Raw genomic sequence first — 20961 nt, 5'->3', positions numbered from 1 at the left:
AAAAACTAGTTCGAATTAGCGTTTTGCTAATTCGAACTAGCATGTCCACATTAAGTGGACCCTGAACCGAGGTTAAGGCTGGCCGGAAGCAGTGCCGGCAGGGCATCAGATGAGGACTTAGAGCGTGGAGCTGCTGCCTCAGGCTAGCCGAGGGCTGTGCTTAAAGGGACCCGACCCCCACCCCGGACAGACAGTTCTCAGGGGTGCCCCGCTTGCAAAGCAGTCCTGGCTTGGAGTGCCCTGAGAGCCTACACTGGGCACATCACAGCACTCGGCCATCAGCCCGGCTGCACTTGCCGCAGGCTGCCATCTGGGGAGAGGGGACAATTGGGGGGCTGCAGGAGAGCTTCCACCCCAGAAGCCCGCAGAGCCAGCCCAGTCCTCCCCATCAGGGGCTCGTACCCCATTCCTCCCTCACCTCCTTCCACTTACCCTTCCCTAGCCCCCCTTCCTGATGTAGAAAATAAAGAAAACGTGTGGTCAAAAATAGAATCTCTCTTTATTGGACAAAACTCGGGGAAACTGGGAAAAGGAGGTGGGAGAGGGGAAGAGAGAGGGTGGGAGAGGGGAGGGCAACTAAAATGATCAGAGGTTTGGAACAGGTCCCATATGAAGAGAGGCTAAAGAGACTGGGACTTCTCAGCTTAGAAAAGAGGAGACTGAGGGGGGACAGGATAGAGGTCTATAAAAGCATGAGTGGGGTGGAGAGGGTGCATAAAGAAAAGTTCTTCATTAGTTCCCATAATGGAAGGACTAGAGGGGTACGTCTAAACTACATGCCTCTGTCGGCAGAGGCATGTAGATTTGTTTGTTCAGCAAAGGTAAATGAAGCCGCGATTTAAATGATCGCGGCTTAATTTACGTTTACATGGCTGCCGCTCTGAGCCGACAAACAGCTGATCAGCTGTTTGTCGGCTCGCCGCTAGTCTGGACGTTCCCCCTGTCGACATCAAAGCCCTTTGTCGGCAGCCCCGGTAAACCTCATTCCACGAGGAATAACGGGGCTGCCGACAAAGGGCTTTGATGTCGACAGGGGGAACGTCCAGACTAGCGGCGAGCCGACAAACAGCTGATCAACTATTTGTCGGCTCAGCGCAGCAGCCATGTAAATGTAAATGAAGCCGCGATCATTTAAATCGCGGCTTCATTTGCCTTTGCTGATCTGTCTAATCTACATGCCTCTGCCGACAGAGGCATGTAGTCTAGACACAGCTGAGGACACCAAAGGAAAGGAATGGGTAGCAGGCTTCAAACTAGTAACAGAAAGTTCTTCTTCACAAAGCAAAGAGTCAACCTGTGGAACTCCTTGCTGCAGGAGGCTGTGAAGGCTAGAACTAGAACAGAGTTTAAAGAGAAGTGAGATCAAGTCATGGAAGTTGGGTCCATGGAGTGGTATTAGCCAGGGGGTAGGAGTGGTGTCCCTGCCCGAAGTTTGTGGAAGTCTGGAGAGGGATGGCACGAGACAAATGGCTTGGTCACTGTCTTTGGTCCATCCCCTCCAGGGTCCCTAGGGTTGGCCACTGTCGGCAGACAGGCTACTAGGCTAGATGGACCTTTGGTCTGACCCAGGACGGCCATTGTAAGCTCAGGGCTCAGGGTCTGGGGTCTCAGTGGACCACCTTGATTTTCATGCACACCTGCTCCTGGGTGGCCAGGCTGGCAGCTCTCCTGCCCTAGACGGCCACTTTCCTGTGCCTAGTGCGGAGGTCGAGGACGAGGTCCATGATGTCCGCACTAGACCAGGCGGGTGCCCGCCTCTTGTGGTCCTGGGCAAGCTCCTGGGAGCCACCAGCCTGGTCCTGGGAAGAGGGGGAGGGCTGGGGGGCATCGGGTGGCTGGCTCGAGCCGTGCCAGGTGCAGGGTCTGCTGGCTGGGTGCTAGCAGGCTTGCACCTGGCACGGGCATCGTAGCCAGCCCGTGCCCCTTTAAGGGATCCGGGGCCGGGAGAGGGGCAATAGAGTTTCCCTGGTGTTGGCCAGAGTGGCCACCAGGGCAAGCTGGGGAGGGCTAGCCTCCCACTAGTTCGAATTAAGGGGCTACACACCCCTTAATTCGAACTAGTAAGTTCGAACTAGGCTTAGTCCTCATGGAATGAGGTTTACCTAGTTCGAACTAAACGCTCCGCTAGTTCGAATTAAGTTCGAACTAGCAGAGCGCTAGTGTAGCGCCTATCAAAGTTAATTAGAACTAACAGACGTTAGTTCGAATTAACTTTGCAGTGTAGACATCCCCTAACTTAAGTTCCCTGTTTCTGACTGGGGGGGAGGCTTCCAGACCTGTAATCCTTCATGCGCCTGGTTCCTGAGCACTTTCCAATCTGCCAACATCCCATTTCAAAGTGTGTACACCAGAACCGAACACTGTATCTCATGGTGGTGTTGCTAACACCACACACAGCGGTGATCTCAGCTCCCTTCTCCTGCCAGAATAGTCACTATTAGTGAGAACCCACCTTAACAAGCGCTGTCACCACTCAACCAGGTCTGTGCTCTTTCTTATGAGTAGCACCACGGTCTGCTGGTGCAGCTGACGCTGGAGCTCCAAGATCAGCAAAAATGGCAGCAGTAAAAACTTTGCAGCTTTAATAACTCTCTGCAGCACTAACAACCACTCCTTCTGCATGGGGACACTCACCGGAGAGGTGAACGGCCGATTGTTGCTGGGTTTCCACCAGGCCATTCCGCACGATGCAGCTGATGTCTCCACTATTTTCCCTTTCGGTGACGGTGACGTGACTCACAACACGGTACAGGCTCTCCCTGTCCTGAGTCACGTCAGTCGCAGTCTCCGTTGCCAGTTTCTGCTGGTTCTTCCCAACCCACTGGAGTTCGGGTTTGGGGAACCAGCCTGCAGATCGACAGGCCAGCCCAATGCCCTCTCCCCGGGGACCCAGCACGTCAATGAACACCGGAGCCACAGCTGCAGGGAGAGACAGAGAGTGTGTGTGTCAGGGAATCAGGACTTTAGACTCATAGACTCGTGGACTTTAAGGTCGGAAGGGACCATTATGATCATCTAGTCCGACCCCCTGCACAGTGCAGGCCACAGAATCTCACCCACCCCTCCCAGAATAATCCTCTCACCTATATCTCAGATATTGAAGCCTTCAAATACTTTGAAGACCCCAAGATGCAGTGAATCCTCTAGCTGTGATCTGTGCCCAATGCTACAGAGGAAGGCGAAAAACCTCCAGGGCCTCTGCCAATCTACCCTGGAAGAAAATTCCTTCCCGGCCCCAAATATGGCGATCAGCTAAACCCTGAGCATGTGGGCAAGACTCATCAGCCAGACACCCAGAAAGTTCTCTATAGTAACTCCTATCATCCTCCAGTGACCTATTTCCCACTGATAATGAATGGTCAATTAGTTACCAAGATCATGTTATCTCATCACGCCATCCCCTTCATAAACCCATCTAGTTTAATCTTGAAGCCAGATAGATCTTTTGCCCCCACTATTTCCCTTGGAAGGCCGTTCCAGAACCTCACTCCTCTAATGGTTAGAAACCTTCATCTAATCTCAAGTCTAAACTTCCTACTAGCCAGCTTCTATCCATTTGTTCTTGTGTCCACATTGGTATTAAGCTTAAATAATTCCTCTCCCTCCCTGGTATTTATCCCTCTAATATATTTAAAGAGAGCAATCATGTCCCCCCTCAGCCTTCTTTTGGTTAAGGTAAACAAGCCAAGCTCCTTGAGTCTCCTTTCATAAGACAGATTTTCCATTCCTCAGATCATCCTAGTGGCCCTTCTTTGTACCTGCTCTAGTTTGAATTCATCCTTCTTAAACATGGGAGACCAGAACTGTACACAGTATTCCAAATGGGGTCTCACCAATGCCTTGTATAATGGCACTAACACCTCCTTATCCCTACACTTTGGTATGGGGTGAAGTGTGGCAGGGGCACTTAGGGTCACATGCTCCTCCAAACTCTGTGGGAGGGAGGGGCAATGGACTAGCAGCTGGCACAGAGCCATCTTGTCCATTGGACAGTTTGGGGCAACCACCTCAGACGCTGCACTTTGAGGGGGTCCTAAGAGGCCTAGGGCAGCCCCTGTGACTAGTGGGGTGGCCTGGCACCAGAAGCATGGACTGGGTCCACCACTGAACTCACTAGTTGCGGTAGGAAATGTCCAACCTGGCCCCAGGTGCATCGCTAGGGGAGGAGGGAAGGAAGAAGGGGTGGAACCGCCAATCACGCTCACCGAAGGTGGGAAGAGGAGTGACACGGCCGAGAGCTAGCAAAGCGTATGAGACAGAGTCAGCTCGCTCCTCTTTCTGCCACCGCCAGTGAGTGTGGGGATGGGCCATGCCACACTCACATTGGATTTCTCTCTCCCTATGCTGCACACAGACACCCTCCCCTCATTTGAATCTCTCCCTAAAAGCACCTGTCTCCTGTGGAGCCTTTGGACTAGGAGCCACCAAACACAGGAGAGGATTTCAAACTACCTCAGGGCTCTGCTTTATCACGGAGGGGTGGCCCTAATCTAGAGCCAGATGTGTCTGAACTGCCATGTCAGGGACAAGACTTCTCAGGCCATGTCTTCATTAAGTAGAACATCGATGTGCCACAATCAATCTTCCGGAGTTTGATTTAGCGGGTCTAACGTTTGCTGCCATCGGCCTCCCACTGGGGGGGCAGCAGGGAAACTCGATTCAAGGAACAGTGACTCCAGCCATGTAACTAATACAATTGGAGTTGCGTATCTTGATTTGACCTTCCCTTTAGTGTATACCTGGCCTTAGGGAGTCCAATGGGAGGAGACCGTCCCTTCCACTGCCCTTGTGCAGCACTGAATGCGGGGCTAGCGCCCAGGGAATAACCAACAATATCCCAGCCCTTGGACACTGCAGGGGAGGTTCCAGGGAGGCCAAATATAATCATCTCCTGAGCTGGGATTTGGGCAGAATGGGGACAAAAGTCCCCCCCTTCCCACAGCACTGCCATGAGGGCCCCAGCTTTATGGCTCATTGAAAAGAGGGCATTTAATGCAGCACTGAGCCTGTAAGCACCCCAATGGGGTTAGTTGAGTGTGAAGGGAGAGCGCCCCCTACTGAGTCCTGCAGCACAGGACCATGCTGCCATGGGGGGTTCAGTCTGGGAACATCCTCCATGGTACACGAGGCTCTGGCTGCCATCACAGCACCCTCTAGTGGCTCCATCTCACCTGCAACCTGTAGCTCAGTGATAGCTTCCTGTGTCCAGGCTGGGTTCTTCACAAGACACTGATATTTCCCAGCATCTGCCACTCGGAGCTGTTTCAGCTTCAGGGAGACGTTCCCCCTGCTGAATTCCTGCAAAAACAGCTCTGTCCGGGTCTGGTAACCCTGCCCCGGCTGGTCCTTGCGACCCTCATCCAAGTACTCATGAACTGATGTTAATCCTGTGTCAATTTTCTTCCACAGCACTTCCATGTTTGGCACACGGGCCGGAGGTGAGAGCTGACAGGGTAACACCACATCCCGGCCAAATACTCCCACCACGGGGTGTGAGGAGTCAGCCAGGGAGAATATCTCTGGAACAGACAAACCCAGGAGCAGATTGAGTGAGAGGGAAAAGGAGCTGGGGCCCACCCATACACGCACAGTGAGTGAGACGAGGGAGTGTTATTAGCTAAACAAAATTCTTTCACTCATGAGTCATGTGTAGATCAACTGTTACCCGCTGGGCAAGCCTACCCTACGTCGGCATAGCTGCACCGGTGCATCTGGGGAGTTTGCATTATGCCGACAGAGAGCAACATGAGTTATATTGATTTAGTGTAGACCTGCCTTCAGTGTGGACACAGGGCAACATAGCTAGGCCAGAGCTGTCACAAGTTAGCCCTCCAGTGCTGTCCTACGATCCCCAGAAACTCCTCCAAAGGTGCTTGTCTTGCAACCTACCTCTTATTGGGCCTCCACTGAAAGCTGCCTACTGCACAGCCCCAGGGCACCGTTACAAGCTCTTTCCACTGCAAGCAACGTCTTTGATAAACCGATTTCAAAGCCACGTAGCCCTGCCATGGCTGCCGAGAGGCCACCTCAGAGGGCTGTTGCCTGGCCAAGGTATCAAGTCTTTGATGGACCTTTGAGGTCGACACGTGGCCCTCTCAATAGTCCAAACAGAAACTGACTCAAATGGGCAGACAATGTTCTGGGCATGGGTGACTGGAGGAAATGAAGCATCTGAAGGTGCTGTACAGAACTGCTGTGTCTGAAGGGTCTCCAGGCTCATCTGTCCCACTATGGGGCATGTAGAGTAATTACTGCCAAGCTGCAGCACCTGACACTCTCTGGGAAGCTACAGGTAGAAAGTGATAAGAGTGTGATGTTCAAAGCCAACAAGGAGATTTTGCTGTCAGTGTTACCAACCCTTGGGCTCTTGTGTTTTCTGTAAATCCCCAGTTCCTGGAGGCAGGTGATTCTGTGAGGATCTCAGCTTCCTTTTCTTAAGTTAATTTCTAGCTCTAGTGGTTGCAAAGTAAACCTTGAAAAAGTGACGTGAATGGGGACGAAAGCTCAAAAAACAAGGCAAATTAGAAGAACTCTACAGGTGGTTTGGTGTTGTAGTTTTCTAAATCTAATTGTTTTAGGGCTGGCTCATGTTGGATGGCTCGGGATGCTGTAGCTCCCATTCATCCTAATGGGAACTGGGCGCCCCCATCCCTCAGGCAGGTGTGAAGAGCTCAGCCTTGAAGGACATGAGAATCTAGGTCCTGGGGTTGGGGAGGGGGCAGGTTTAGAAGTGCGGGGCCTTTGGGTGCTAGGGCAGGACTGGAAGAGATCAGCACTGGAGGTTACGGAAGCCTTTCCTAGGGCCGCAGGTGCTAGACAACTTGCTACAAGATGCAACAATCCTGCTACTCAGAGCTAAGACACGCCCCAGCCACCCTAATGTCATCCCTCCCCACATCCCTTTTTCGCTGCACGTCTAAGGATTTCTGGGGGTGTCTTGAGTCATCTCTTCCAGCCCAGCAGGGGGCAGTGCACATGGGGACAGACAGGGACATAATAGGGATTCAAACTTTACCAGAAAGAGCACATGGCTCCAGGAGGAGGATCCCCAGGCTACACACACAGAGCCACCACCGCGTTGCCATAGGAACTTCCCAGGCAGGGACCTGTGAGGAAAGAGCAGGGATGGTTAACACCCCCCAGCCTGTGTGAGGGGCCGGCAGGGCAGGGAACATGCCTCATCCATCAGCTAACTTGACCCCCTCTGCTCCCAGGCAGAGCATCTCCTCAGGATGGGAGAAGATTCCATCACTTCCAGGCTGTTCTGCCCCCTGTCCCAGCCTGGCACCAGGAATTTACACCCCAGGCTGTGCTGTGTATCCACCCCCATTTTCTCCCCTCGTCTGGTCTCTGACCACTTCCCATGCGGGTTGAGCAGGGCCACTTCTGAGGGAACCCCAGTGGTACCCACACCACTGTCCCAATGCCTGCCTCTGTGCCTGCCACCACAGTGAGCAACACAGACAGTGAAATCAGTCCCTGCCTGCCTTTTCAAAAGGCCTTTATAGAACTAGATGAGTTCTTAGTGGATCTGCCTCTTGCCAGGGTTTCTATTGCAAGTGGCTTCCCACAGCATTAGTAATCTAGTGATAGATCCATGGCCAATGCCTCTCCTCTCATGCTCACTGTTTGCACTTCTCAATTCCGAAATGATCCTCCTGGATCTTCTATTGCAATTGTTTCTGAAGGCTTGTTGGCATTACGGCCATGCTGCCCTTGAAAACTTCCCCCTCGCAATAGGTTCATTACCCGTAGGAGAATTCTGCCCCATTGCACACATGCATAATTCAGGAGTTGAGATTTTTTTTCCCTGCAGATGACAAATCCTGCTGGAAAGTTGCCTTTTACCCACCGGGGCACTGGACACTGGGCACTAGAACACAGCAGCTGCTTCCAGGCGAGCCCCAGTTGCTGACAGGGAAGAGAAGAGGCTGCCTTCCTCATGGTGGTGGGTGAGGACAGGAGACAGGAAATATGAGGGCACAGGCAGCATGGAGTATATGGGAGGTCACATAATGAGGTTCACAAAGACTAAGGACAGACTGGGATGAATGGGAGAGGAGGTGCAAGGCCACATGGGAGAAGGGGATGGCTGAGTGGGGGCCACAGACACATGGGGATGAGAAAGGAGTGCAGGTATACATGGGGACAGAGGGGAGGCGGAGCAGAAACACACAGCAGAAAGGGGGTGGTTGAGTGGGGACAGAGGGACACATGGGAATGAGGCCACAGGGACACATGGGGGTGTCTCAGTGGGAGTTCACGGACACATGGGGCACGGGGCAGAGGGTGGGGAGACACATAGAGGAAGGAGAAGTAGGTGCAGGGATACATAAGGATGAGAAGCAGAGATGGCTGAGTGAGGGTGCAAGGACCTATGGGGGTGGGGTTGTTCTGCAAATTCAGTCAGAATTTTAACTTCATGCTTTCACCTTCTTCAAAGTTGAAGTTGTTATAAATATCCAGCGTTTCCTTCCCAACAAGCAGCAAAGAGAGTGATTTCAACGTGATCATGGCTGCTAAATACAATTTAAATCTTTTGGAATTTCTTCCAGTTTTCTGCTACATTGCCTGGTAGTTGAAAGCTGGTTTGAGCTTGCAAAACATTCAGGTTTGGCTTTCTTCCCTTCATGATCCACTCAAGCTATCGCTGTGATCATATAACAAATAGAAAAGCTTTTGCTCTTCTCTGCTTTCTGTTCCACCAGCTCCCTTGCCTCTGCTTTCAGTTTCTAACACAAGAGTTAACCTCAAAATGACTTGCCCATTCTCTTTGTCACTCAGCACTTCTGACACCATGGTGTGATCTTGGGTTTCATTAAGCAACAACCGAGTGAGTGAGAAATCAATAAACTTTTAGTCAAACAAACTAGACAGCATCTGTGCCAAACAGCCATGAACAGCTACATTGTGTTCTCCACTGTAGTGGGGTTCGACTCACCACCACGGCACAGCCTGTTGGTCACATTGGGAATTAGCTCTGACCTTCCACAAGGTTCCCTATTCTGGCTGGTGTCTTGATTGTCGCTTTGCCCTCTACTGTCTTTAGACCCACGTTGCTCTTGGGACCGCAGCGTCCTCTTCAGGATACTGCTCTCTGGTAGTGTCTGCTACTCCGATCTCATACCCTTTCAGGGGTGTCAGCAGTCCCCAGTCCCACCTGCCAGCGTGGCCAGCTGCTGCCCCAAAGTCTAGCCCCTTGCCTCTGGAGCAAGCCATAGTTTATACAGGCCATGCTCCTTGGTGGCATGGTTTAGCGCAGCGGTCCTTGACGCAGTGCCTGTGGATGCCATGGTGCCTGGTAGGGCATTTATGTGCACCTGCCGAATGATCTGGGACGGCCCCACCCCCGGCGCCCGGACCATGCGTAGTGCTGGCCCTAGGTGCATGGCGCATGGGCAGCCCCATCCCCGGGCATGCGGCGCATGCGCAGCCCCACCCCCACACACACTGCAGCCCCAAAAGGTTGGGGACCACTGGTTTAGTGCAAAGAGGAATGGGGGGGACCCAGGACCTCCTACTACTCTGGGTCCCAGCTCAGAGACTCTCTGGTGGAAGACTTGTCCTGTCCTCCTTTACTCCCTTTTTCTGCTCACATTCCCTTCCCCTGGGCTACTTCACCATGACCCCTTGCACCTTCTTGGCCCTTGTCTCAAGGTCACAGCCTGGCAGGTATCAGGTTGAAGCCTCTCTGCCTGCCCAGAGCTCTTCTCTCCAGGTGCTTCTCCCTCTCTGCAGGAGCTAGTCTTTCAGCCTTGCCAGTTAGGACCCAACTGCCCATTGCTCTGCTGAGCAGCTCCTTATATACAGGGCCGCCCCAGCAAGCTGCCTTCTGGTTGACTTCTTATAAGGCCTTTCTTAATTGGTCAAGGCTTTGCTAGGCTCCCTCCAGCCTACTTTAACTTCTTCTGGCCAGAGTGGGGCAGCCACCTCACTACGGCCACCTTGTTCCCAGGCATGGCTTAAAATTCCTTTATCCATAATACTGTGAGGGAACCTCTCTCAGCTGTAACCTTGCACAAACCCATCTCTACAACTGACACCCCATGCTCTGGGAAGCAGTAGAGGTGAGGCTGAGGGGGCCCATGTGCTGGCCCTGTCTTCCTAGGAGGGGGAGACAGGGCCCAGCCACTGACCTGGGCAGCGGGTGAACCTGCAACTGGCCCCATTCCTCTCCCTCCCCTTCTTTCTTCCGGCCCCCTCCCCAGCCAAGAGCCCTCCCCCCCCACACTGCGGGCCTCGCTGACCCAAGCCAGTGTACCCCTCCCCCAGTCCTGGTCAGGGCCTGCAGTGCCCCCAGCCTCAGCCCCAGAGTGGGCGCCACCCCAAACCCCAGCCCTGGAACGGCATCAGGCAGGTGGTGCTGATGCAGCGCCCCCAACTGGAGCACAAGGGCAGGCACCAGTTCTAGCCTCCCCCTGTCCTGGCAGCAGCCCAGCCCAGCCCTGCCCTGCTGCATCATGAAAGAGCAGGAACTCAGGGCTCTCCTAGGAGTGGAGCATGGGCAGGGCCACACTGGGCTGTTTGGGGAGCTCAGCCTCCCCCTGCCTAGTACACCCACTACCCATGTCACTGTCACCCCAATGAGTAGGGGGGAGGGCTCCCTGTCAGAGAGCCCCTGAGCGCCTGTAACGACATTAATTTAACCCCACCCTCTGCAGAGCTCCCAGCCCTTGCTGGCATGGGAAGAAGGAACTGGAGTCTGGCCCACAGCCAGCTGCTTTGTGTTATCAGTACATTTCCTGCCCAGCCCCAGAGCAAAGGGTGAATGTAGGTTTCTGGGACATTTTATTATCTGTATGCCCTTGTGCAAAGCGGGACTCCGAGAGTAAAGGAGCTGGGCTTTCTGGGAGGCGGGTGAAAATGTGGAATTTTTTCTGAGATTATTTTTCTTTTCATTGAAAAGTTTTCCTGAGATCTCCCAATATTCCAAAACAAAATGACTTAAACCCAAACAATAATGGAATAAAACAGATTGGAAAATCCATTAAAAGCAAATGGAATCAAACTGACTTTGTAAAAGTTCAGTTCTTACTCCTTAACAGCCACATTATTTTCATTTTGATTCTAGTAAGCGTGGAATCAAAATAAACATTTTTATGTGAATCGTTTTATTTAAAAATTTTGACTGAAATGAAATTGTTGGGTGAAGTTGTTCATAAAATTGTGAAAGCTGTTTTTCATTACACCCTTTTTTCCATGGAACATTCTTTACCAGGTCTGGTTTCCAGCTTCTTTACAAGGCTCATGTTCAGCCTAAAATAATGCAGGGTAAAATATTGAAAAAACACCTAACTCCCAATGGCTTTCAATAGGAGTGAAGGCCCAGGTCTACAAAGGAACATGGACATATCACGGTCTAGTGGCTTGGAGAGAATTTAACAGTTCAGATGCTGCTCTAAACACAGCAGGGCGTGGGCGAAAAAACAGAGAGTGACCAAAGAGACTCTAGCCGTAAGCTCCTAAATCACTTGAGTGTGGGTGAGAGAAACTACAGACCAGTCATTCTTACCTCAGTCCCCCAAAAATCATGGAGGAGATCCTCAAGGAATCCATTTTGAAGCACTTGGAAGAGGGGAAAGTGATCAGGAATAGCCAACATGGGGGGTTAGTGTGGGGGAAGCGTGGGGGTGCTGGAGAGGACAGGCCGACATTCCAGGCTGCCGTGGCTGGCAGAGCAACAGCTGCTGGCTTGAGGCACTTCTGGGTCTGACAGAAGATACAGGATCAAAACCCCACACATCTCTCTCTGGCACAGACCAGGCCTGTGCGCTCTGTGGTCCTGTGCCGGGTGCACACCTGTTCTACCACAGCACCATGTCCCACCAGGCACGGCTTGGAAGGTCTGAGCCCAGCTAGGCCCAGTGCCAGGCTGAGAGCTCTGAGGGGCAGGGACGGTCTCTCACAGACTGTGCCACACCCAGCACAGCGGGACCCTGATCTCAGTCAGAGCATAGTGGGGCTCTGATTTCAGTTGTTACCTTGGCAGGACTCAGCAAATGGGGACCCAGAGCTCAGCTGGGGACTCTAGGTGCTACAGTAGTACTACTGCAACCACTACTACTATTGCTACTACTACCACTGAGCACCTTCCATTCAGATCTCTGAGCCACAGCCCCCGTCTCCTCCCCTCCTCCATGCATACTTTGGACCTGGCAGCACCTTCTCCACGAGGCATTGGCAGGGCAGGGCTGCGTAAGGCTCTTCTGAAGAGGCACCAAATCACCCTCCAGGGAACCGCAAGGAATCTCTCTGGCCACGCCGGGCAGTGAGGGGATAACGGGCTGAGCAGTGACTCACACCCATTAGCGTTTGCCCAGCAGTGATGGGAGGTGGCAAGAGGCCCTGGCGAGGGTGGTGAGGACGTGCTCCCTAGGACAGGAGTGTGAGCAGCTCCTAAGAATGAAGAAAAGGGGGCAATAATGGAGAGGGACCTACCTTAAGGACCCAGCATGTCCCAGGAGTTGCCAGACAGCGAGTCAGGGGTGCCAGTCCCACGCTGGGTGCCCAAGGAACTGAACCGACAGGTTGTGGCCAATACAGAAACAGACCCAGGAGCTGTGAATGGACTTTGAACGTGGAAAGTGAAAGCACCAGGGCACCAGTCACACAATAACAGGGTGAAGCGGTATCTTTTTGAGGCAAGCCCTGGAGCACTGGGACTCTGCAACCAGCTTATCAGCCTGGCAGAGAGATTGTCCAGCAGGTGTGTGGAGTCTAGATGGTGATGGGTTCCTGTTCTTCCTCCCATCCCCTTGGAGGCCCATTGCAGATCAGCCTGAGCACTGTTACTTGCCTGCCCTCAATCTACCCCATTCTTATCCTCTCATCAACCCCTCCCAGCCTTCCCCTCCTGCTCCCATAGGTGTGGGAATTAGAGGAGTGGGGGGTGCTGCAATTCCCCCTGGAGTTGGGGATCCCAGCCACAGGCTCCTGCTGCCCTGGGTCCCAGCTGCCAGGCCCGCTCATCTCCGGGGGCTTTGCTTCCAGCCCTTGGTCCTGTTTGGTGGCTGTGCCCATAAAAACAGTCTTGGTGGCTGGCCCGGGTGCCACCCAGCCGCGGGACCTGCCACCAGGTCCTGCATGCAGGGCCCCACTCAGCCACCAGACCAGGTAAGGGGGGGCTGAGCAGACATTCTGACTATTGGTCCCTTACTCTGACTCATTGGTCCCTTCTGGCCTTTAAACACACACGTATATGAAAATAAACTGTCCTGCAAACCTCATGAGAGAGAGGGAGAACGAGGCAGGTTAACGTGTGGGGATAAAAATAACATTGAGAGAGCGGGTTCTCCAATCCCACATCACAGCAGAGCTGCTAAGGGCTGCTCGCTTGGGGTCGGGCCTGGGGAGAGCTCGCTGCTGGGCAGGGGAGGAGGTGTCTGCACAAGGGACTCTGCAGATGCTCAGGGCGCTTTCGGCATGTCCTGTGGTTCCCGCCCTGAGCGGCTGCACGGAGGAGCCGGATTGTGTGTGCAGAGTTGCTGAGCAGGGCCATTGCTCACGACATCAGCTCTCCTCTCCCTTCCCTCTTCTGAGCAGCAGCTGGTCCTAGCTAGTCCTGCAGGATGTGGCTCCATCACTGTCCCCACCAGGACTGGATAGATGGTGCTAATTCTGCTCTGGCTGCCCCAGGTTGTGAGCCAGGGGAAGAGGCAGCACTAGGGCTGAAGCAATAGCACTCTGAGATCAATTAAATGCTCTGTAGCACATTTCCCAGCTTGTGTCTCTCATTTTTGCCCTGTCCTGCCCCATGCAGGCTCTTGAGCTGAAATAGCCCAGGGTCCTGGCAGGCAGGTACAAAGCTAGTATTTGTTACCCAGGCTTTTGGAAGAGTTGGAGGCCAAGGGGAGGAAGGACAATCTAGTTGATAGGGCAGCAGATTGGGAATCAATTCATTCTCTGACTCAGATGGAGACTCCTGTGTGTCCTGGGTTCAGTCAGTCTCACTCACTCTAGGGTATGTCTACACTACAGAGTTAGTTTGAACTAACTTTAATAGGCGCTACATTAGCGCTCCGCTAGTTCGAACTTAATTCGAACTAGCGGAGCGCTTAGTTCGAACTACGTAAACCTCATTTTACGAGGATTAAGCCTAGTTCGAACTAGCTAGTTCGAATTAAGGGCTGTGTATACCCTTAATTCGAACTAGTGGGAGGCTAGCCCTCCCCAGCTTTCCCTGGTGGCCACTCTGGCAAACACCAGGGAAACTCGTCTGCACCCCTCCCGGCCCCGGAGCCCTTAAAGGGGCACGGGCTGGCTACGGTGCCCGTGCCAGGTGCAAGCCTGCCAGCACCCAGCCAGCAGACCCTGCACCTGGCACGGATCGAGCCACCCACCCGATGCCCCCCAGCCCTCCCCCTCTTCCCGGGACCAGGCTGGCGGCTCCCGGGAGCTTGCCCGGGACCGCAAGAGGCGGGCACCCGCCTGAGCTAGTGCGGACATCGTGGATCTCGTCCACGACCTCCGCACTAGGCACAGGAAAGTGGCCGGCTTGGGCAGGAGAGCTGCCAGCCTGGCCACCCAGGAGCAGGTGTGCATGAAAATCAAGGGGGTCCAGTGAGACCCCCGACCCTGAGCCCTGAGCTTACAATGGCCGTCCTGGGTCAGACCAAAGGTCCATCTAGCCCAGTAGCCTGTCTGCTGACAGCGGCCAACCCTAGGGACCAAGCCATTTGTTTCATGCCATCCCTCTCCAGCCTTCCACAAACCTTGGGCAGGGACACCACTCCTACCCCCTGGCTAATACCACTCCATGGACCCAACCTCCATGACTTGATCTCACTTCCCTTTAAACTCTGTTCTAGTTCTAGCCTTCACAGCCTCCTGCAGCAAGGAGTTCCACAGGTTGACTCTTTGCTTTGTGAAGAAGAACTTTCTGTTACTAGTTTGAAGCCTGCTACCCATTCATTTCCTTTGGTGTCCTCTAGTCCTTCTTTATCGGAACTAATGAAGAACTTTTCTGTATGCACCCTGTCCACCCAACTCCTGCTTTTAGAGACCTCTATCCTGTCCCCCCTCCGTCTCCTCTTTTCTAAGCTGAGAAGTCCCAGTCTCTTTAGCCTCTCTTCATATGGGACCTGTTCCCAACCCATGATCATTGTAGTTGCCTTCCCCTTTCCCAGCCTCGCTCTTCCCCTCTCCCACCTCCTTTTCCCAGTCTCCCTCAGTTATGTTCAATAAAGACAGATTCCATTTTTGAACACAATTGTCCTTTATTTTGTACATCAAGAAAAGGGGCTAGGGAAGGGTAAGTGGAAGGAGGTGAGGGAGGAATGGGGTACGAGCCCCTGATGGGGAGGACTGGGCTGGCTCTGCGGGCTTCTGGGGGTGGAAGCTCTCCTGCAGCCCCCAATTGCCCCCTCTCCCCAGATGGCAGCCTGCGGCAAGTGCAGCCGGGCTGATGGCCGAGTGGTGTGATGTGCCCAGTGTGGGCACTCCGGGCACTCCAAGCCAGGACTGGTTTTCAAGCGGGGCACCCCTGAGAACTGTCTGTCCGGGGTGGGGGTCGGGTCCCTTTAAGCGCAGCCCTCGGCTAGCCTGAGACAGCATCTCCACGCTCTAAGTCCTCCTCTGATGCCCTGCCGGCACTGCTTCCGGCCATCCTTAAGCCCTGTTCAGGGTCCACTTAATGTGGACATGCTAGTTCGAATTAGCAAAACGCTAATTCGAACTAGTTTTTAGTTCTAGACGCATTAGTTCGAATTAGCTTAGTTCGAATTAAGTAATTCAAACGAAGTTAGTTCGAACTAACTCTGTAGTGTAGACATACCCCTAGTGCCTCAGTTTCCCCATAAGCATAATGAGGATGAATTTCCCTACTTCATGGGAGCATGTGAGGATAAACCTCATTAACAGCTGGGAGAGATTCAGATACTCCAGTGACACAGGCTGTACAAGGGCAGGCAGACCACTGATGGGAAGAGCTGTGTCTCTCAGGGTTCTCTGTACACCGGGAAATTTGTCATTATAATTAAACAACTAAAGCTTTGCTCTCACAGGGGCACTCTTATGGGGATCAGAGCCTGAGTCAGGTTTATTCATACAGTCTAAGGCCAGAGGGAACCACTGGGATCACTTTATCTGATCTCTTGCTCAGCACAGGCCGTAAATAATTGCCCCCAAATCATTTCTTTTTGAACTAGAGCAGTCATGAGCAACCTGCTGCCCGCAGGTCACATGTGGACAGGGACGGCCCATCCATTAGGCAAACTAGGCGGTCCCACCTAGATTTTCCCCCCTACCTGCATTACTAACATCACACACACGTAAAGCAAGGGCACATGAAGTGGGGGTGGGTGCTGATTACACACAACACTGTGCGAGCCGTGTGCCCCTCTACGTCCATTCAAAGTACTGCTACAGTTCCATCCATACCCCCACAAAGTCTAGGCACGTAAGTGCAGTGAGCAAAACTACCCTATCGCGGGAGACTGTTCTTGGTTATGACAATTTTGCTGCCCACTGAGATGAAGGAGGCCACTCATGTGACCCACTCACTAGCCTAGATTGCCCGTCACTGAACTAGCACATCTCTTTTGGAAAATCATCCACACTTGATTTAAAAATTGCCAGTGATGAAGAATCTACCACGGCCCTTGGTGTGTCCCAGGGTTAATTATCCTCACTGTTGAAAATTTACACCTCAGAGCTTAATCTGCTTCCAAAACAATGTAAGAGAAACCAGATAAAGGGTCTCAGATACCAAAACCCAGTTGTGCACAAGGACTTACACTGTTATATCTGGAGCAGTATGAATTCACCCCTTAGCTGAGATCAGATAACTTCCTGCAAACTGTTATAGCGGTGGGAGCTGTGTGGTTCATGGGGGTAGGTGCTGGGTCTAGTGTCCATCTGCTCTGGGAACAGGTGAGCGGTGCCCACAGCTGCCCCTGTTGCCGCATCAGGAAATGATCCGTGTTCACCCTACCAGAAAGGCTGGGGCAGCTGAGAACTGGCCAGGCCGCTCAGTGTCCACGCAGGGTGATTGGGCCAGAGGAACTTTCTCACAACATCCCCCACAGCTGGCTCTGAGCGCCTTGGGTTACAGTCTCATATGAGGGCCAAGAGCAGACTGGGCCTTGGAGATGCAGCCCCTCCCACCCCCACAGCTGGTCTCACACACAAGTTTGGTACATGCATCATTGGCACATGCACTTTTGGCCAGACAAATGATTTTGGGAACCCAACTTGGGGCAATTTGAGGGGTGACAGACACTGAGCCCCACCTGCTGGAAATCAGCCCCTTTATGGTGGTTAAATGGGGCCCTAAGATCATTTTTTAAAGTCTTGGTCTCTGTGTTTTTCTGTCTGCATATACATCTGGGCTATGTCTACACTGGGCCACTTATTCCGGAAAATCAGCCGCTTTTCCGGAATAAGCTGCGAGCCGTCTACACTGGCCCTTTAAATTTCCGGAAAAGCACTGACGATCTACTGTACGAAATCAGCTGCTTTTCCGGAAAAGCTATGCTGCTCCCGCTCGGGCAAAAGTCCTTTTTCCGGAAAACTGTTCCGGAAAAGGGCCAGTGTAGACAGCACAGTAGTCTTTTCCGCAAAAAAGCCCCAATCGCGAAAATGACGATCGGGGCTTTTTTGCGGAAAAGCGCGTCTAGATTGGCACGGACACTTTTCCGGAAAAGCATCCTGCCAATGTAGACACGCTTTTTCCGGAAATACTTATAACAGAAAACTGTTCCGTTTTAAGCATTTCCGGAAAATCATGCCAGTGTAGACATAGCCCTTCTGTCTATACCTCTGGCCCCATACAGCATCCTCTAACTAGCTATCCATCTGATCCGTCTATCTCTCTGTGCAGCTGGCTCCTTCTAGCCTCTGTTCAAGCACTAGCCTAGAGGGGTCATTTCTTCCCCCTTTGCAGCTGTGTCTCTGCCCCTTTCAGGGTCTGTGAGAGTGAGGCCGATGCAGGGTCTGTGCAGCAAGAACTCTCTGCAGATGCTTTGGCTTCACATATTAGCTGCATATGCAGCACTGACTGAGGTGGGGGTGAGGGGATTCCCCTCTTCACATCCTACTGTTCATGATCCCATCTTCAGCCTCCCATTCACCCGCCCATTGTGGGGATTTTCCATGTTCCTGTTGATTGGCTGAGCTGCAAACAGTGCACAGGTGTAATCCAAGGGTGCCAGCTGCTCAGCCTGAACCACAATCCTGGGGATTGCTCAGGAGCAAGGCCACCAAAGTGGTATGATCTAAAACTGACCATGTTTAAAAACTGAGAAATTCTGTCAAACTTCTTTTCCCAATGTTTCCATTTTTTCAAAGAAAAAATTAAAATGTTTTTGTTTTGCTTCTAAAAAAATAACAATTGGGAAATTAAAAACGTGATGAAAGTTTTTCAGAGAATATTTTTGAAAAGATTTCACATTTTGGATTCCATCTCCCTCTCTTTTTCCCATCTTCCCACCGAGAAAAGAGAAAAATGGGGAAAATGATAAAAACAAATAATTTTCAAGAAAGAATTTGAAAAAAAATGATTTACAAACAATGGCAAAAATATGTACCTCTTTTTCTCACTTCTGTCTTCTGGGCACTATGTCTAACAGATAGTTTCTAAGGCTACATCTACACTGCGGAGCTATTTCAGAATACCTCTGGTATCTGGAAATAGCTATTCTGCATTGGAGCAAGCCTGTTATATCAAAATATAATGTGCTCGCTATTCTGATGTCCCTTTAAATCTCATTGCATGAGAGTTAAGGGATATTCATAATAGCACCTCATTTTGAAATTAAGGATGCCATGTAGGTGCATCCTAACTGTGCTCCACTGACCATCCTCTGTACATCTTAACTCCCACAACCATCTTCAAACATCTGAGCTCCCTCAAAACCTCTCCTGTCCAGCTGCTGTGCAGAGCTAACTCCATTCCAGAGGTGACATGTGCCCATCCTCTATCCCAGGATAATTCACTTCTGCATCAATTCTGCAAAATCGATCTCCAAAACCGCTGTGCCCTCTGCTCCTGACAGATTTCCCCTGAGGTCCTCAGCTGTTTGGCTTCCCACAAAGCTGTTAACTTCTACTCACAAGACTTTCCTTTTCTCTCACACATTTCTTCAGTTGTTTGCCCTGCTTCCCCCACTTGCTTAGTCAAAGATTCCAGCTCTCGCCTGCTCAGAGATCACTTCGGGATGCTGCCTCTCAACTGCCATCTGTGAGTGCCCTGGGCCTCTCCCTCAGCAGGGACTGGTGAATTGAGCAGGAATGCAGAATGGACCAGAATAGGGAGAAGGGACCTGGGACCTATACCTCAGTGGGGACAGCAGACTCCTCAGAAGCCCAGAAGGCCGGGGCAGTCCGAGCAGGCTTTAGCCAGGGGCTGTCTCAGTCCCCAGGTGGTGAGATAGGATGGGTGGGGGGTATTTCCTCTGAGATACGTTTAGACTCAAACAAGCCAACCAGGCCCCTGGGTTCTCAATCCTCCAGCCCTAAACAGAGAGGCTGCGGTCACGGCAAGGAAGGGGGAAGGCGCAGGGGCAGGAAACAGGGACCAATGACGAGTATCACATGCAAGGAGGGGACAGAGAAGGTCAGAGAGAGGCTGCAGCATCTTTGCTGCCTGAGCCCTGCAGACCCAGGAGGCCTGAGAGCAGGGAGAGGGGCTGGCTGGAGCATCTAACCCCAGAGAGCAGACGGCGCAGGTTGGAGCCCAGAGACAGGACAGAGTTTCCGTTCTGCTGCGGTCAGACAGGGCAACGTGCACAGGTGGGAGTAGGGAGTGACTGCGGAGTCTCCCCACCAACCCCGTCTGGAGCAGACACCACTGTGTCATTTCCACCCGGATCGGTTCCCTTCACTTTCCCAATGCTCCTGTCTCTCTGCCTCTTGCTTCCTGGTGAGTCTCTGGGACCCTGCTGTGCAAATGCTTAGGAGGCTGGGAGGAAACAAAGCTGAGGGCATGTCTTCACTACGGGTTGGATCAATAGGCAGTGACTGAGTTAGAGGGTCGACTTATTGTGATAAATCAGCCACCAAGCACTCTCCTGCCAACTCTGGCCTTCCACCAGAAGAAGAGTAAGCAGAGCTGATGGGGGAACAGCACTGATGTCATTCATGGAGCTGCCATTGTGTAACTTAGGTCAATGGTCTGTGGCAATGGAAACAAGGCTGAGCAGAGCACCTGGCCAGGACTATGGAGGCAGAGAGAGAAAAGGGAGCCAGTGTAAACAGCACATGTGAGAGCTACTGGGCCAGAACACCGGCCGGTGTGAATAGGTGTTGCTCCACTAGAGACGATGAGGGCACATTCCCAGCTGGTGTAAATCAGTGTCGCCCCACTAGAAGTCAGTGCCAGTTTTACACCAACAGAGGATCTGATGCTCTAGCAAGCTCGAGGGAAAGGCAGCCTCAGGTCAGCCGAGATCTGTGTGTGCGAGGAGCCTGCCCTACCCCAGATCAAATGTCCTGCCTGGTTCACTTCTTTAGCAGCACACAGAGCAGGAAAGTATCGCCCTGTCTAGTACAGGCAGGTTTTGACCTTCAAGAGGGACCTCAGAAAAAGATTTTATCTCCAGCACTGACCCCACGTCCCCTTTCTGTTCCCAGCGCTGAGCCCCAGCAGCCAGGAGATCTGCTCAGCTCCCGGTGAGTCCAAATGTCTGTCTGTCTGTCCCCAGACACACTCATGCCTTGATAGAAAAGGGTTCCTGCCACAGAAGTTTATTATTCTTTATTATTGTTACAGAGGCCCCGAGATGCCCCTCTCAGGGATCAGGGCCCCATTGTGCCAAGTGACAAACCCCACTATGTGAGGCTCTGGTCCCTGCCCCCGCAGAGCTGACAGTCTCTGATCTGACATTATCTCCCCATTACCCAGCTGAGCTGCAGTAACAGCCTGCTCCAGAGCCAGGGCAGGGAGAGCCCCTCCTGCCCTGCGCCACGGAGCCGTGTCAGCACCTCGGAGCCACCCGCACTGTGCTCCATGCACGTGGGATTTAC

At 52.5% G+C, this 20961-nt stretch overlaps 1 protein-coding gene across 1 annotated transcript in view; it reads right to left on the bottom strand.

Moving 5' to 3' along the window:
* The window catches only part of LOC102462465 (butyrophilin subfamily 3 member A2-like), a 31258-nt gene extending 17502 nt beyond the window's left edge, over positions 1 to 13756 (bottom strand). Inside the window, exons 1-4 of the mRNA XM_075915467.1 lie at positions 12439 to 13756; positions 7016 to 7106; positions 5172 to 5519; positions 2635 to 2919 (exon numbers count right to left, since the gene is read on the bottom strand). Of these exons, the coding sequence (XP_075771582.1) occupies positions 2635 to 2919; positions 5172 to 5519; positions 7016 to 7085 (703 nt within the window). The 5' untranslated portion in view covers positions 7086 to 7106; positions 12439 to 13756. The remainder of the gene's footprint in view (positions 1 to 2634; positions 2920 to 5171; positions 5520 to 7015; positions 7107 to 12438) is intronic.
* Positions 13757 to 20961: the final 7205 nt, after the last annotated feature.

Source organism: Pelodiscus sinensis, unplaced genomic scaffold (assembly GCF_049634645.1).
Source record: "Pelodiscus sinensis isolate JC-2024 unplaced genomic scaffold, ASM4963464v1 ctg34, whole genome shotgun sequence".
Taxonomy (NCBI): Eukaryota; Metazoa; Chordata; order Testudines; family Trionychidae; genus Pelodiscus; species Pelodiscus sinensis.
The sequence above is the reverse complement of the archived record's forward strand: the minus strand, read 5'-3'. Positions and strand labels throughout refer to the sequence as shown.